The 14,968-nt window shown below is 32.6% G+C and overlaps 1 protein-coding gene across 3 annotated transcripts; it reads right to left on the bottom strand.

The window, feature by feature from the left end:
* Positions 1–10,476: 10,476 nt before the first annotated feature.
* Positions 10,477–14,728, bottom strand: LOC115968132 (beta carbonic anhydrase 5, chloroplastic). Of its 3 annotated transcripts, none has more exons than XM_031087396.1 (10): positions 14,444–14,728; positions 14,301–14,359; positions 13,756–13,823; positions 13,496–13,664; positions 13,363–13,411; positions 12,896–13,009; positions 12,739–12,792; positions 12,074–12,156; positions 11,810–11,915; positions 10,477–10,886 (listed from the first exon to the last, which is right to left on the bottom strand). In XM_031087396.1, the coding sequence occupies exons 1-10, from the start codon at positions 14,525–14,527 to the stop codon at positions 10,686–10,688; spliced, it is 987 nt and encodes a 328-aa protein (XP_030943256.1). In that variant the 5' UTR covers positions 14,528–14,728; the 3' UTR covers positions 10,477–10,685. The 3 variants fall into 3 exon arrangements, with proteins under 3 accessions (XP_030943256.1, XP_030943257.1, XP_030943258.1); XM_031087397.1 differs by having other exon boundaries at positions 11,810–11,912; XM_031087398.1 differs by lacking the exon at positions 13,756–13,823 and having other exon boundaries at positions 13,496–13,663; positions 14,444–14,726.
* Between the last annotated feature and the right edge of the window lie 240 nt (positions 14,729–14,968).

Genomic DNA, 14,968 nt, shown 5'->3' with positions numbered 1-14,968 from the left:
TTCCTTTGTGTCTTCTCTCACTATATTTTTGGATCTTCCACTGGGAGAGTATCCACCCCATTTTGTACCCCATAAAACTTAAGGCCTCATTCCCCAACTACAAAATTTTAGGGATTTATTGCCAAGAGGCTGCAGTCAAGTAAGAAGCAAGAGAACTCAAATTATTTATTAAAAAAAAATACAAACTAGCAAAAACCCTAGCTTTGCGTCATAGGTATTGATATCTTCAATCTTCATGTGCAACCTCAAGACTGTGTGAATAGGGTATGAAGCCTACATATGCAGGCCTAAGTTCGTGGAACTACTTATGAAAACAATTTCTTGCAAAATAGGACACAAAACTAATCCCACATTGGTAGGAAATGGTTATGCACCCCAAATTTCAGTTATAAATAGCCCCCACAAACACACTTTTCAAAACACAAGCAAGTATTCCCGAGAAATATGAACTAGAATCGCTAAAAAAATGATTCCAGAGAGAGTTCTTCTCAAAATTCTTTAAGTTCATTTCATTTTTGCTTAGCCAAGGCTTCTCCTAGGTATTTGGTGCTTCAATTATAAGGTTTACTAACCTACCATCGACGATAGGAAAGGTCAAAATCAAGCTTTGACTTCTTACCTAGTACGTAGGTCCTCTCTTTTCTTTTCTTTTTTTAATTTTGCTATTAATTTAAGTATATTATTTATTTAGTAGTTTTATTTATTTGCTTTCTAGGTTTAAATTCCTTAGGTGAGATTAAATATAGAGAATGGTTTCTACCTTAGGGTGTGCACATAGGCTCAATCATACATATGAATCATGAGGAGCTTGCATAATCAACCTTGGTCATATGCACATAGCCTCAACCAGGAACCTATATTTCCTTATTTGTTTGCCATGTTTGCCATTTGTTTGATTGTTAACTTTTAATAAAATGCTAGTAACATGCCTAGGGTTCAATCATTCTTTATTAACATGATTAGGATGTTTGATTTGTTAAGGATATATTTTTATGTAATTGACATATCTTATAACAAAACGCACTTTACTTGTAATTGGAGATACCTAAGTCAAGAAAGATGAATCTATAGATCTCAATACCTCCTCGATACTTGTTGATCTATCAAGATTTAATGAAGCTCGATACCTCGATCTCTCAAGCTGACTGATTTCGAAATATAGCCTACAACATTTGGATTCTAATTGGCTATTGTTTATGGGTTTGTGTAAATCTAATAGGAATAAGAGAGCAAACCTAATTGGAATAGGAGAGCTTATATAAACCTAATAGGAATAAGAGAGCCAATTCAAAAGGTCCATTAAGCTCCTATATAAGTAAGGTGGTAGAGAAAGAAAACCCCAACCCTAGAGAGCTTCATAAGGTTTTCCTTTTTGAAATCCTAGATCTTCCAACAAAAGAAAGAGATCTTGTTGCAATTTTTGTGTGTCTTTGGGTTCTATACCAAGCAAAGTCTCTAGCACCAACAATTGAAGATCTTATTGGTGTTTTTATGTGAAGCTGCTGCAAATCAAATACAACATTCAAAAGGGTTGTTATGAAGTTAGTCATATATTAGGATCCATGCAAAAGAGTTAGTCATGTACTGAGATTCATGCAAAGAGAAGAAGTCTCTATAAAATCAAGACCAATTGAGGATTGGTGTAATGATTCAACCGTAGATTAGTATTTTGGGATAGACCAGGTTTGGGGTAAGATTCCTTGTACTTGCAATTTCTTGATTTTGATTAGTGATTCTTGGGAGTGGTGACTTGAAAATCACTCGGTGGAGTTTTTGTCTTGTGAGAGGTTTTCTCTATTAGTCAATAAATTATTGTGTCAATTTAATTTCCGCTATACCCTAGATTATTTGGTGATTTGTTCATGCCTTCAGGATTTGCATGTAATTTGACCTAATTAATCAACTTGGATAATTGAATTAATTAACTAGGGTCAATCTATAACCCAACATGATTAATTAGAAACACGTTGGGAAGATTGAACTGAATAGAGACGTGATTAGGATTAGTTGAAGAACATGCTTGCATGCTTGGTTTTCAAAATTCTAATTGCTTTGTGTGTGTGTGTGTGTGTGAGAGAGAGAGAGAGAGAGAGAGTTGTTGTATAATTAGGATAGATCCATTAGAGGGATCCTTCTTAAAATGAAGTCATTGAATATGTAAGTGGAGCTCAACTACCTCGTTGGTCAGGCTTAGGTGCCTGGCACATTCTTAGGCCTATTCTTCAACTTCAAACTCAATGCTTGATTCATTGGGCTTCTATATAGGGGTCATGATTGGTTCTTGGACTTAAACTAGGTGGCGACTACCATTTTCTTTGCTTGATCCACTTGCTTGGTGGCGTACTCCCAACCCATATCTAAGTTGCTCCATACCAAGTTACAATCATTGGCAACAATGAGACCGCTTATAGTGACAACTTCGTTGAAGATAGAGAGTGAGACTCTATTATTCTATAGTCATAATCTAATTAATAAGGTCCTCCTTAAGAAGTGCAGCTTTTTTCCTTTTGCGCACACACACTTGCATATTGAAACTCCTGATGGTGTTAGGTTACAGACTCTAGCTCCACTCAAGGTTTGAGTTCCTTAGTTGGCAAGTCAATCCATTAATGTTGTTGTAAAGTTGTGATTTACAACTATATTTTATATTGGCTTTATTCCATGACAAAAAGTGTTGTAATTGTTTTAATTTATTTTCTTGTATTTTGTGAGATTTTATTGTATTGGGTTTAGTATTAAGTTGGTGAAGACTCAAGCTTAATTGAAGAATCAGTGCATTTGGCGACTAGCTCGCGAGAAGGGTTCCAGCGAAAAGGGCATGTGAGAAGCACATAACTGAAAACTGAAGAGTCGTGCCAGGCTGTTAGTTTCGCGAGTATCTCGCGGGTAAGGCCTTCCCACGAGGTAGTTGCGAAACATTCTACCTGGAGGATTTTTAAGTGTGACTTTTTTACCCTTCACTCCTACTATATATACCCTTATCACCCACAAAAATTGTAAGGAGGCCATTCAGAGAGAAAAACCTTAGATAGATTTTCTACAACATATACACCCATCTTTTAGAGAGAAAGATACTTATCCTTAGTGAAAAATTATTATAGCATCTTCTCCTTCCCTCTCCCATTGACATACCTTGAGAGGAGATTTGTACCCAAACACAACCCACACCTTTTCAGAGTGTAAAGAGTGTTTTGGAACTTGGGAAGTTTTGGGATTTTCCAAAAGAAGCCGGTGAGGCTTGGCAAATGCAATCAGGTGTATTGTGAGATTTAGAAAATTAGATAAGACACGGTTCTGAGAAGCCTTGTTGGAGTAGGAGTTTAGAGGGCTTAGGTACATTGGGTAGATTAGGTTTGGAGGGTTTCTTGCTATTCGTGTATCCCAACTTGTTATCTAGTGAATCAATTTACCACTTAGAGGGCGGCGGAGAGATTTTTCGCTGAATTCTTCGATTTCCTCTTTGATAACACATCGCTGTGTTAACTTGTGTTTGCATCTCTCTTCCCTTACTTTTATGCTTTATTTTTATTGTTTGTTGTTCATGTTTATGCACTAGAGTAGAATCGGTTGATTGCGCTTCATTTACTCTTGTTTTCGCACTTAAAATTAGAGTAAAAGCAACCGAGCCGTAATTTTTAATTGGGAGTCTAAACAAGCTCTTGTGTTTTCACACATTTTCGAGTTTTCAGTTGTAATGATGAATATCAACCAAAATGACACATCCTCTTAAAGTTCCATTCCACCATGGTGGTGATACCACACCAACACACTATCTACTAGACATCCTTAGCTCCCAATTCCAAAAGAGCATTCTCATGAATCTTGGTTCCAAACCCGAATCTACCAACTCACACTTACAGTGATCATTAGTGTCTTATTGATCCAATAGAAAGTGTAAAGTTGTGATTTACATCTATGTTTTATGTTGGCTTTATTCCATGACAAAAAGTGTTGTAATTGCATTAATTTATTTCCTTGTATTTTGTGGGATTTTATTGTATTGGGTTTAGTATTTAGTTTGTGAAGAATCAAGCATGCAATGAAGATCAGTGCAATTTCGTGACTAGCTTGCAAGAAGTTCGCGAGCAAAGGTTTTCGCGAAAAGGTCACATGAGAAGCACATACTAGAAGTTGAAGAGTCAAGTGCTAGGTTGCATTTCGTGAGTACTTTACAAGATAGGCCATCTCGCGAGGTACCCGCAAAACTCTTTACTTGGAGGATTTTAAGTGACTTTCTTACCCTTTACCCATACTATATATACCCTCATTACCCACAAAAGTAAAAGAGGCTATTGAGAGAAAACCCTAGAGAAGTTTCTACAACACACCCAATTTTTAGATAGAAAGAGAACTACCCATCCTTTAGTGAGAAATCTCTGTAGTCTCTTCTCCTTCTGCTCTCCCATAGTCATACCTCGAAAGAAGATTTATACCCAAACACAACTCACACCTATTCAAAGTGTAGAGAGTGTTTTGGAACTTAGGAAGCATTTGAGATTTGTCAAAAGAAGTCGATGAGGCTTGGCGGATGCAATCAGGAGGTATTACGAGATCCGGAAAGTCAGTGAAGATAAGATTCTGAGAAGTCCGTTCGTAGCAGGAGCTTGGAGGGTTCAAGTACATTGGATAGACTAGGCTTGGAGGATCTTTTGTTATTCGTGTACTCCAACTTATTCACTAGTGGATCGATTTCGACTTGGAGGATTGCAAAGAGGTTTTTTGCTGAGTTCTTCGATTTCCTCTTCGATAACACATCTTGGTGTTATCTTGTGTTTGCATCTCTCTTCTCTTACTCTTGTGCTTTACATTTATTATTTATTGTTCATGTTTATGCACTAGAGTAATTATGGTTTATTGCTTTTCATTTACTTTTGTTCCGCACTTAGATAAGTTTGAGTAAAAGCAATTAAGCCGTAATTTTTAAAATTGGGGGTCTACACAAGTATTAGCGTTTCATATTAATTAAGCTTTCACAAAGGACTATTTGGCTTAATCAACATCAATTTCTCAAAACAGCCATATCTGCAAGGAGAGAAAGAAATGAAAAAATTTGGAACTAAGAGAGAGAGAAGACATAATAAGGTGATTTGATGAATTGAAAACCTGAAAAGACAATTTATGCAAAAGTTATGGATAATTACCTAAAGAAGAGGAGGGATGCCACATAAATTTTAAGAAGTCTCTCAATACACAACATCCAAGCCATTAAGTGTCTCAACCATGATGATAAGAATTGACTCTCATTCCACAAGTTTTGTGATGAAGTTTTAGAAACAATGAGGGAATAAACAAAAAGAGTTAAAGTTAGGTACAATTCCTTAAGTACAATATTTTAGATACCCCAATTAAATTTAACTATGTGATTAATTGACCAATGTAGTTGGATCTAATTTTCCTTTAAAAATAATATTGTTTTTGCTGTATTGGCCAACCATGTGGGTAAATTTAATTGAAGAATCTAAAATACTGCACCTCAAGAATTATATATAAATTTTACCCTATTAGAAATTATACAAACAAAAATGCTATGAGTACAACAAAACTCACAATTTTTGCTATAACTTCTTACATGGGCAAGTTGTGAATAGTGAAGTAAAAGTGGTGGATTCACGTGAGTTCATAACTTCACCACTTACAACTAGTCACATGAGCAAATTGTGGCAAAGTTCTAGATTTTGTTGTAATACTAGCATTATCTTATACAACAAGTAATTTGAACCCTCTCTCTCTATATATATATGTGCTCCGTATAGGCGGGGCTAATTTTAAGAAGGATTTTGTTAATGGTGTCTTTTTCTAATTTGTGTTGTATTATGCAAATGCTCCAATGTTCTACTATCTAGTTGATTCAGATGCTGTACAAAGTGTGCAAGTACATATAATGCTCCATGAGCCAAGCCCAGATACACTCTAACCCATTCTCACCGTACATTTTGCCTGACCAATTCAACCTGAGAGCAAGAAAAAGGAAAAAGGTTCCCCACAACATCTCAGAGGCGATTGATGATAAATCGAGTAAATATCAAATACGTGAGAAGGGGTATGAGCATAGTTATCAATTTGTTACTTAGAAAAAAAATTATCAATTTGTTGAAGAGTTTCATTTATTTTATTTTTTGTTATTGCTTCTTTGGATCAGCTATTGAAACAGAAAATATTGGCCTCAATATATGCAAAACAATAAACCTTTTTAAGTTTACCAATATAAGCATATACATTCTTCTCATATATATATATATATATATTTATACATACACACACAGTAATACAAAACAAATTCATTTAACTCCTTTATACACACAATACAATAAGTTTATACTTCTTAGAATCCCCCTTTTTCACTAAAATTTTATTTTATACAAATTATATTATTTTCTCTATAGTTTGGAGGTTGTTTCTAAGTTCTAACTATACCCTAAATCTTAAAAAATTTCAATTAAATATTAGATTCTAAAAGATTTCAATACAACCAAAGAATAATCGTTAACTAAAAGTGATGAGAAACTAAGTTAATTGCATATGAGACTCATTTGGTCACTAAAATAACTCGCATGAACATCAAGAGATATTTTATTAGGAATATATATATATATATATATATATATATTTATATATAGACAAATTTTAACTACAAAATTGGTTGTAGTTTAAGGTTATAACCTTACTCAATAAAATAAATATTACTACATATTTTAAAAATCTAATCGTTGAATTGTATTTTTTTTTACGCTCTTAGTACACATGTAAAATTTTGTGTCAATCGAATATTATTTACTATATGATCTGTAAACTTATATTTTATGAATAATTTTAAACTATAAAAACTTGTAATTTAAACAATTTATTGATAGCATAGCTATTAAATTTTAACTTTTTAGAAATTTTGTAAGTATGGAAAATGTAAGAAGAATATGTAATCCAATGGTAGATTTGTCAAAATTCATCTCCAATAAAAAGATAATGAGTAAGTTTGTAACCTAAGGCTACAACCAATTTTGTAACTAAATTTTGTCTTATATATATATATATATATGATTACATCATCATTAAACCCGCATTAATTTATCTATTTAGGTTTTTTTACTATAATATTGTTTCTATTCTTACTATTTGCATGAATTTCAATTTTCATTCCTAAATTTAAATATAAAATATAAAAAAAATTAATTCTTAAACTTTTTTAAGAATCTTTTTCAATATTTAGAGGAGAAAATAAGGACAAAAAAGAATTTAAAAAAAGAAAAAAGAATTTAGGGATAAAAAATATAAATTTTAAAATCTAAGGACAAAAAGTGTAACTTTTAAAATAGTTTAGGGACAAAAATCAAGACTCATACAAATTTTAGGGATGAAAACAATATTTGTTCCTAGATTTTTACTTTTAAAGTTATCTTATTATAGCCTTTTTTTTTTGGTCTTAAAATGCTAAATGTGATTCACATGAAAACATTTTTCATGTCTTAATAGGTTACGCTGAAACCACTTCCAAATTATAGGGGACTTGCGTAATATATTATTATTTTCTGGTTAATCACAAATCAAATGGCCAAGGTCTTACTTTGACAAAACTTAATTAAAAAAATAATAATAATAAAATTAAATTCATAAAAAGGCTAAATTGGGTGGAATAAAGGTAGAGCCAAATATATTGGAATTTTGATCGAAATAGAAAAGAGAGGTTAGTTTGGCCTACTAGCTAGTTTACTCGTTTTATTCGAAATACTTTAATCTGAATTAAAACATAACTTTTTTTTGAGCAAATGAATTAAAACATAATTAATAATTAAAGGTATGAGTTCCCTAGAAACAACTTCTCAGAATATATATATATATATATATATATATATTGTAAATCATACCTATAAGAAGACTAATTTTAGGGCTCATAATGTAACTAAATGGGCTCTTTTGTGTGATCTTGTGGAAATATTTCCCATCTCTTTCATCTGATATTTTTACCTTGTGAACTTGGAAAAAGAAGGGTTTCATTTCTTTTTTCTGTAATTTACTTTTTCATGTTCTTAAATTATTCAAATTTACACAGCAAAAAATAAAAAAATAAAAAATAATGGTCATCATGATCTCTTTTTGTTTGACGCTCTTATAGGTTAGACAACCTTAAATTATTTTGGTCATGGTTGACAAAGAATAGGGCCGACCTAAGATAATTTGAGACCTTAGAAGAAAATTTTAAAGGGACCTTTTACATCTAAATATCATTTAAATAATATTTAGTTTATTTTTTATTATATTTTTTTAAATTTCAAATCTGTTATTAATTCATACTTATTAATATGACTAATTCACTCAGAGTGAGTTAATGATACTTATTATATAGGTTTTACAAACAAGCATATCACCAATAAAAAAAAATTATTCAAACATTCATTTATTATACTGTTTAAGTAATACTGATTTTATCACTGTCACATTAATTTGTAAGTTTTTTGTTGTAAAATTTATATTAGCTTTATCATTTTTCATTCATTTAATGGAGATTAGGTTACATTCTATTAATTCTTTTTTTTTTCTTTTTTTTTTGTTTTTTGTGGAGAAAATGCTAAGGGGCCTTAGGCCATGGCCTAAATGGCCTAAGCCTAGGGCCGGCCCTATAAAGAGCATACTTGCAACAGCTATCAATAGAAAGCAAATAATCATTCCTAAAAGTCTATGAGATTTTCAATTTGCAGGAGAGTTTAAGATTAAAACGCAAATAACCCAACACAGCAGATCGATGAAAACAGTAGAAATCAATTAACATTGTTAACAAAACATTAAAAACCTATCATGACAATAACTAAGAACTTGCTTATGAATCTAAAGGAATTAATTTCATAAAATATCATAGAGTAACAAGTACAAATAATCTACGTGCTTGCATGAATACCTTACAAAAATCCTAAGAACGAAAGTGTGACACTTCCCAAGCTTTTAACATGTTTGACCAATTAAGCTCCACACATAATTGTGTAACTGCTTCAATGGTGTTTAATGTGCAACTACTTTGCCTGTTGCCGGTGAGTTAAGATGACAGTGACACTATACGTGCTGGTAACTCCCCACTACAGCCAATCTCATTGCCATTAAGCTCAAGCTACTTGTCAGCAATCTTTCAAAGAATTCAAAGTGGGTAAAGCTACACTGAGTCTGTGATGTTACTAGCTTTGGATTTGGAAAGAGATGTTTTTCAAGGATACTATTGGAAGCTGGAAAGGCATCTGCCAGTCTTACTTGAGGATTAACTTGGGCCTTGGCCTGGAAAAAACATGGGCTATTTTGTTTGTGTTACTATAATAGTTGCAACTTTTACCTGAAACTAGTTCAAAAGGCAAGGTAGATCATATTTACATGAGACAATCCACCTAGAGCATCGTGCTCTTAGATTCGGGGAATAGCAAGGACTTGCTGAGCTTTTAAATTTTAGAACCTTTTTTTTTTTTTTTTTTTTTTTTGTCCGTGTGTGTTTGTTTCTCAAAAAAATTTTTAGGTCTGCAAGAGGCATTAAGTACTAGCATCTGAGTATGTAAAAATACATCTATTTTATATTCTTAAAATTTACTTTATCTATTTTAACATTTTATTTTATAACTCACTCAATATCATAGTTGCTATTTTTACATACAAGTTATTAAAATAATATAAACTACACCATCAAATGATATAAAAAACTAATTATAAAGAGAAAGAGAGTGTGAGAGGAAGAGAGATTAAAATATATATTTTTTCTTTACAACTCACCCACACCTGGATAAAGCTCAATTTGAGCGGGTGGTTTGCTAAAATAGGAACTAGGGGTTTTTTACACCTCCAATATTAGTGATGTTCTTTCTTCTGAGTTCTAATTTCACTTTTTGTTTCTTGATTGAATTGTAGGTTTCTTCTATAAAATAAAAAAATAAAAAATAAAAAATAAAAAAGGCTAAAATTCAAAACTCATTATTTATGTTTTACCAAAATTCATTTCAGTCTTCTAATTTTGCTTTCATCATTTCATTCCTCTAAATTTCAGATTTATTCAATGAAGGTTTTTCCATCAACTTTTGTTATATATTGTGATTAATTTTTCAATTTTTTAAATTAAAAAAATTCAATTAATGATTGAAAAATATTTTCCAATTTTTTTTTTCAAAAAAAATTAACAAAAGTTGACAAAAATGCCTTAATTGAATAAATTTGAAACTTAAAGAAATAAAATGAACGAAAGCAAAGTTAGATGATTGAAATGAATTATAAAAAAACTTAGAGGGTAAGTTTTGCATTTTAACAAAAAATAATAATAATAAAATTTTAAATAAATAAATAAAATTCCCACAACCCAAAAAGAAGAATAGCAGCTTAACCCTTCAGCCAAGCAGGCAAAAAGGTCATTTTGATAGCTACCCACACATACTGAGGGTAGCCGAATTTGCCATATTTATGGTCTCAATTTCCAATCAGAAACAGAATTGAGTTGGAAAGCACAGCACACTCTAAACAATTGTATAACAAGAACATTTCATTAAAACACAAATACAACAGGGTGTATATATTATATCATATTACTGTTCAGTAAAATGATACAGATCAACAGTAGGTTATGGTTGTGTTGAATTCTTTAAATTAAGACTATACGCTGTCACACTCAATGTAAGTTTCAGAAATTAAAAAAAAAATAATATCAACAAAAACAACACTTGTAGCAAAATTCAGCACCAATAAAATCTGTTTTTGACTGGAAGTCTGCTATTTTTCCCCAAATTGCTACCCTTGTAATCCAGTGTCCACTTCTCAAATGTACAGTCAACGAAGTCATAGTACCCACCATGCAGAGAGAGTTCTCCTTTAGCCACTTTTTGTTCTATCCATGGGTAAGTGAGCAGGTTCAACAAGGAATGGTCGACTGATTCCTGTAATAGGAACGTGTAAGAGTCTTAAGACATTCAAACATGCAAGAACTTCTTATAAATCTGACATATTCTTATATTTTCAGAGCAACTTTCATTAGTTGCAAGAACTTTTTATAAATCTAACAGTTTTTTTTTTTTTTTTGAGCCATAAATCTGACATATTGTCGTATTTTCAGAGAAACTTTCATTAGTTGAATGAGCTGTTCGATTTGCACAAACCTCTGACAAATGGAGACTCACCCCTAGTAAGATCTGCATACTTCTGTCCACAACCTTCATTCAAGCAGAATTAGCCTCACTTTTGAGGAACTGCCTTGTATTTCTAACCCCCAGCATATGTAAATTTTGTGCAAAGTTGATTTAAGGAAATAGCAGGCATTCTAACCCAGTCTAAAAGGGAAATTTTATAACAAGTCATAAAAGCCCTATACTTCTGTTTATTGGGTAGAAACAGAGAAATTAAAGGAAGACAAGTTTTAGAAGAGTGGCAGTCCTGTTTATAAAAGAATATTGGTTATAGTCAATAATCTTAAATTTGTGAATCATAAATTGCACTTTGGTTATGTATAATCAGGAAGGCAGAAAGGAGACATCTAACTAAACCCAATATCCAAAGGGTGTAATAATTTGCCCTTATTTTAAGAAACTTTTCTCTATTGTGCTTCTGACACCTCCACCCACAAGATTCAATGAACCCAATATCCAAGTGCTGATTTGACTTCATAGAGAGAATAATATTTCCACCAGAAGGGTGTCCATTTCATCAGATATAGTGGGCACCAAACCTAGTAATCATTTTCCGGATCCAATATTGGATAACATATTTATGTTGTCACCCAAATAAAGACATGAATATTTATGTTGGATCAGACATTTTCCTAGGAAGGGATTTGATATTCTGAATTAAGGATGAAAGTGATTACCTTCTCACAGTGCTTGCACTGCTGGTCAAAGCCTAGGTGGGAAGCTGCAGACTTTGTGTTTAAACTTGCATTCTTTCCAACAATTACCCAACTTCTAATGAAGCTACTGTATAGAAGAGTTTAGCCAAGTGAGAAGCATTTTTGCATTGTTATTTACCCCAAAGATATGACACATGCAAATGGCTAATATGCTCCTTTAGACATGTATTAAATGATACAAGCAAAAGACTAGGAAAAAAAGGAGTGGTGTTGTCTTAACTAAACCTTGAATCTACTTCATCTTGCATGCTCATAAGGGCACGAATGCCTCCACAGCGACTGTGGCCAATGACTAAAATGTTCTCAACCTGCAAAAGAAATTATCATTTCACCATTAAAATAAATAAATAGATAAATAAATAACAAACCTCTAGATTTGTTGCTGAATAGCTGCCCATTTTGCTTTATATTTAAGATGCTATACATAGAGTTATTAAGTCATTGAATTAATATTCTTTAAATTTAAAGAAACTTTACATGCAGGAAATTGACATAAGGTTATAGTCATGATTTGATAAATATTTTATGTCTATATTCTAATTCCTAAATTATTTCTATTAACTTTGCGAAGGAAAGATACACTTTGATTTCAGGACTTTTTTTCCCAAACACAAGTTCATTCTCTTACTTGGATTTATACATAAATAGTTTTTGTAGGACTTTGGACTGTACTTCTCCATAATCATTATGTGACTCTAGCACCCTATTTTTATCAAAGCATTTTATTGATCAATCCCATACTGGCCATATGGCATATCTCCAAGTGCTTGGTAAATTATTGTCACCTTGACCACCATCAATATAATATCATACATAAAATGGCATCTAGGATGAATATGTCCTGAAACAAAGAAGCCTATGAACTAGAATTCTGGGCACAAAACAATTACCTTAAGAGAATTTACAGCAAATTCTAATGCCGCATTTGTTTCTGAGGGTCCACCCTGCAAAAGCAAAAGAAAAAGGAAGGGAAGAAAGACTGTGGCCTCAATTTTATCTGCTGAGAAGTAGACATTCAAAATAAATGAAATGCAGTGTTATGTGCACCTCAAATGGGGGAACCAAATTAGCTACATTTCGGACCATGAATGCTTCTCCTGGTTGAAACCCCAGGATGACAGAGGGGCAAACCCTTGAGTCTGCACAGGCAATAATCATGAACTGTTCTGGAACTTGTCAGTTTTAATAGGCTATTTATTCTGACTTTCAGAAAAAAAAAATTGAGCAAAAGAGCGATAGCTTATCCATCCAAGATGTTCTCAACATTTGTATAACACAAGGAATACATAATTGGGAAAGGACTTTATCCCATTTAAATCATCCAATTTCTCCAATTTTAATCCAAATGTAAAACACATGGCATTTAAAAAATCCAATGATCTTAAAAAAACACATGTAAACTATACAAATTCAAATAAATTCCATATGTCTAAAGATCGGAGGGAATTGGAGGATTTAATGGGAGGGGATCTTATCCCTAATTGGTAAAGACCAAAGCAGAAAAAAAGTATCACCTTTGGTGCTTGACCCTCAGCAAGGTTTTGAAAATGTCCCAAGTTCTCCCTGTGCAAATAATATAAGTCAATCTAGAAGAAACTAACTGCTATAGAGCCCAACAACCTTAGGCCAGAGTTATCTGCTGCTTACTCGAATTTATGCTTTTTGAATCTTAGAAATCGATGTTTCAGATGTTGAAACAAATCACATCCATTTTCAGATTCAGTTAATCTATCCAGCCTGTTCTTGTCAAGTTTCTGAGTCAGTCCTGGAGACTCCTTCATAGCCTTCAATTCTAAACGTGAACCGGTCCTGACACTTGTAGCAGAATATAAAGAGGTTTGTGTAAATTTGAGTTCAATGAATTATAAAGCTGTTGCTTTTTAATTAAAATAGAGAAGTATTTTTATCTGTCAGGGTAAATAGTGAAGTTTGCACAGTAGTTGTATTCTCAAAATCTACAACTCTCCTGTTTCCCCTATAAGAAAATCACAAACAATAAGAATTAAAAGCTTATGACACCACACGGTAACCCATAACATCAGTATTATTACAAGAGAAACAGTCCATGGATCTATAGTTCTATACCCAGGCTCAAACAAAAGAAAGTTTATTTGTACAAAAAGCAATGAAATCATCACCCTTCTAGGTGAAAATTTCATACCCAGATCCTAATTTTTAGTTCAAAATGAATAACTATGGGAAAGAAAAAATTTCTAAAACTTTTATTGGTGTATAAAGAGGTTAAACTTCGACATTAAAACAAAAAGGCATTGAAAAAAATAAAGAAATTTCAAACATTCTCAACTCTATCAGAATTGGTATTGGAATCAATTTCAAACTACAATTAGAAAGAACATAACTGGTGCTCGTAAGCCTATTACAAAAAACTGCGTAACAACATGGAAATTAAACAAGTTTGACAAAAGAAATGCTGGTCAAAAGGGCCAGTTACTTGAAAGAAGTCGATAATCTGAAATGGGTCTGCTCAGTTTTCAGCTTAGGACCAAAGATCTGCAAAGAAAATGACAATAAATTATCAAAACCAGATAAAACTCAGAAAAGAGAGTGAAAGAGAGAGCAAGCAATAGGACTTACTGCAAATGTCTGGAATGAAGTTATTGGGAAATCAACTGAGGAATTGAAGTTCTTTGTGAAAGAGGTTGGAGAAAGAGTTGCCATTGGAGAGGTGTCAAGGTGAGGGGCTTGGATCGTGAGAGTGTGAAATGAATGGAGCAGTGAGTGGTTTGGGAGTATACATAGGAAGAAGAAGTTGGGTGAGTTGGTTGGATGGATCAAGAGACGTTTGTTATTTTTAATGTTGGTCTCCAAGAAAGACGGAGAAACCAAAGTTCAAAAGACATTTGATTTCATTTAAAGTTAATGGACAGCTAAAAAGTTGTTGTAGTACCATAAATAAATAAAATAAAATAAAAAAAGCTAAAAAGTTGTAGCATGATGTTTGGACTTTCCACTTTGAGCTGTGAATCTGTGGTGTAAGGCACTACAGTACGTGCCTCTTTAACCGGGTTCTAATTTTCGTGCTTCTTGTCTTTTTTTGTCTTTTTTTTTTTGTATGTATTTTTCTTAAGTTGGTAACTTGGCATATTAGTATATAGATTT

The sequence above is a fragment of the Quercus lobata genome, chromosome 11, assembly GCF_001633185.2.
Source record: "Quercus lobata isolate SW786 chromosome 11, ValleyOak3.0 Primary Assembly, whole genome shotgun sequence".
NCBI classification, from domain to species: Eukaryota; Viridiplantae; Streptophyta; class Magnoliopsida; order Fagales; family Fagaceae; genus Quercus; species Quercus lobata.
This window is presented reverse-complemented; position numbering and strand designations above follow the sequence as displayed.

What these genes read in the sequence shown, in the direction of transcription:
- LOC115968132 (XM_031087396.1), bottom strand. Translation starts at nt 14,527, where the DNA reads ATGGCAACTCTTTCTCCAACCTCTTTCACAAAGAACTTCAATTCCTCA. An exon ending in CTTCATTCCAGACATTTGCA is followed by an intron (nt 14,360 to 14,443) that starts GTAAGTCCTATT and finishes TTTTCTTTGCAG; the next exon opens with ATCTTTGGTCCTAAGCTGAA. An exon ending in CAAGATGAAGTAGATTCAAG is followed by an intron (nt 11,916 to 12,073) that starts GTTTAGTTAAGA and finishes TCTTCTATACAG; the next exon opens with TAGCTTCATTAGAAGTTGGG.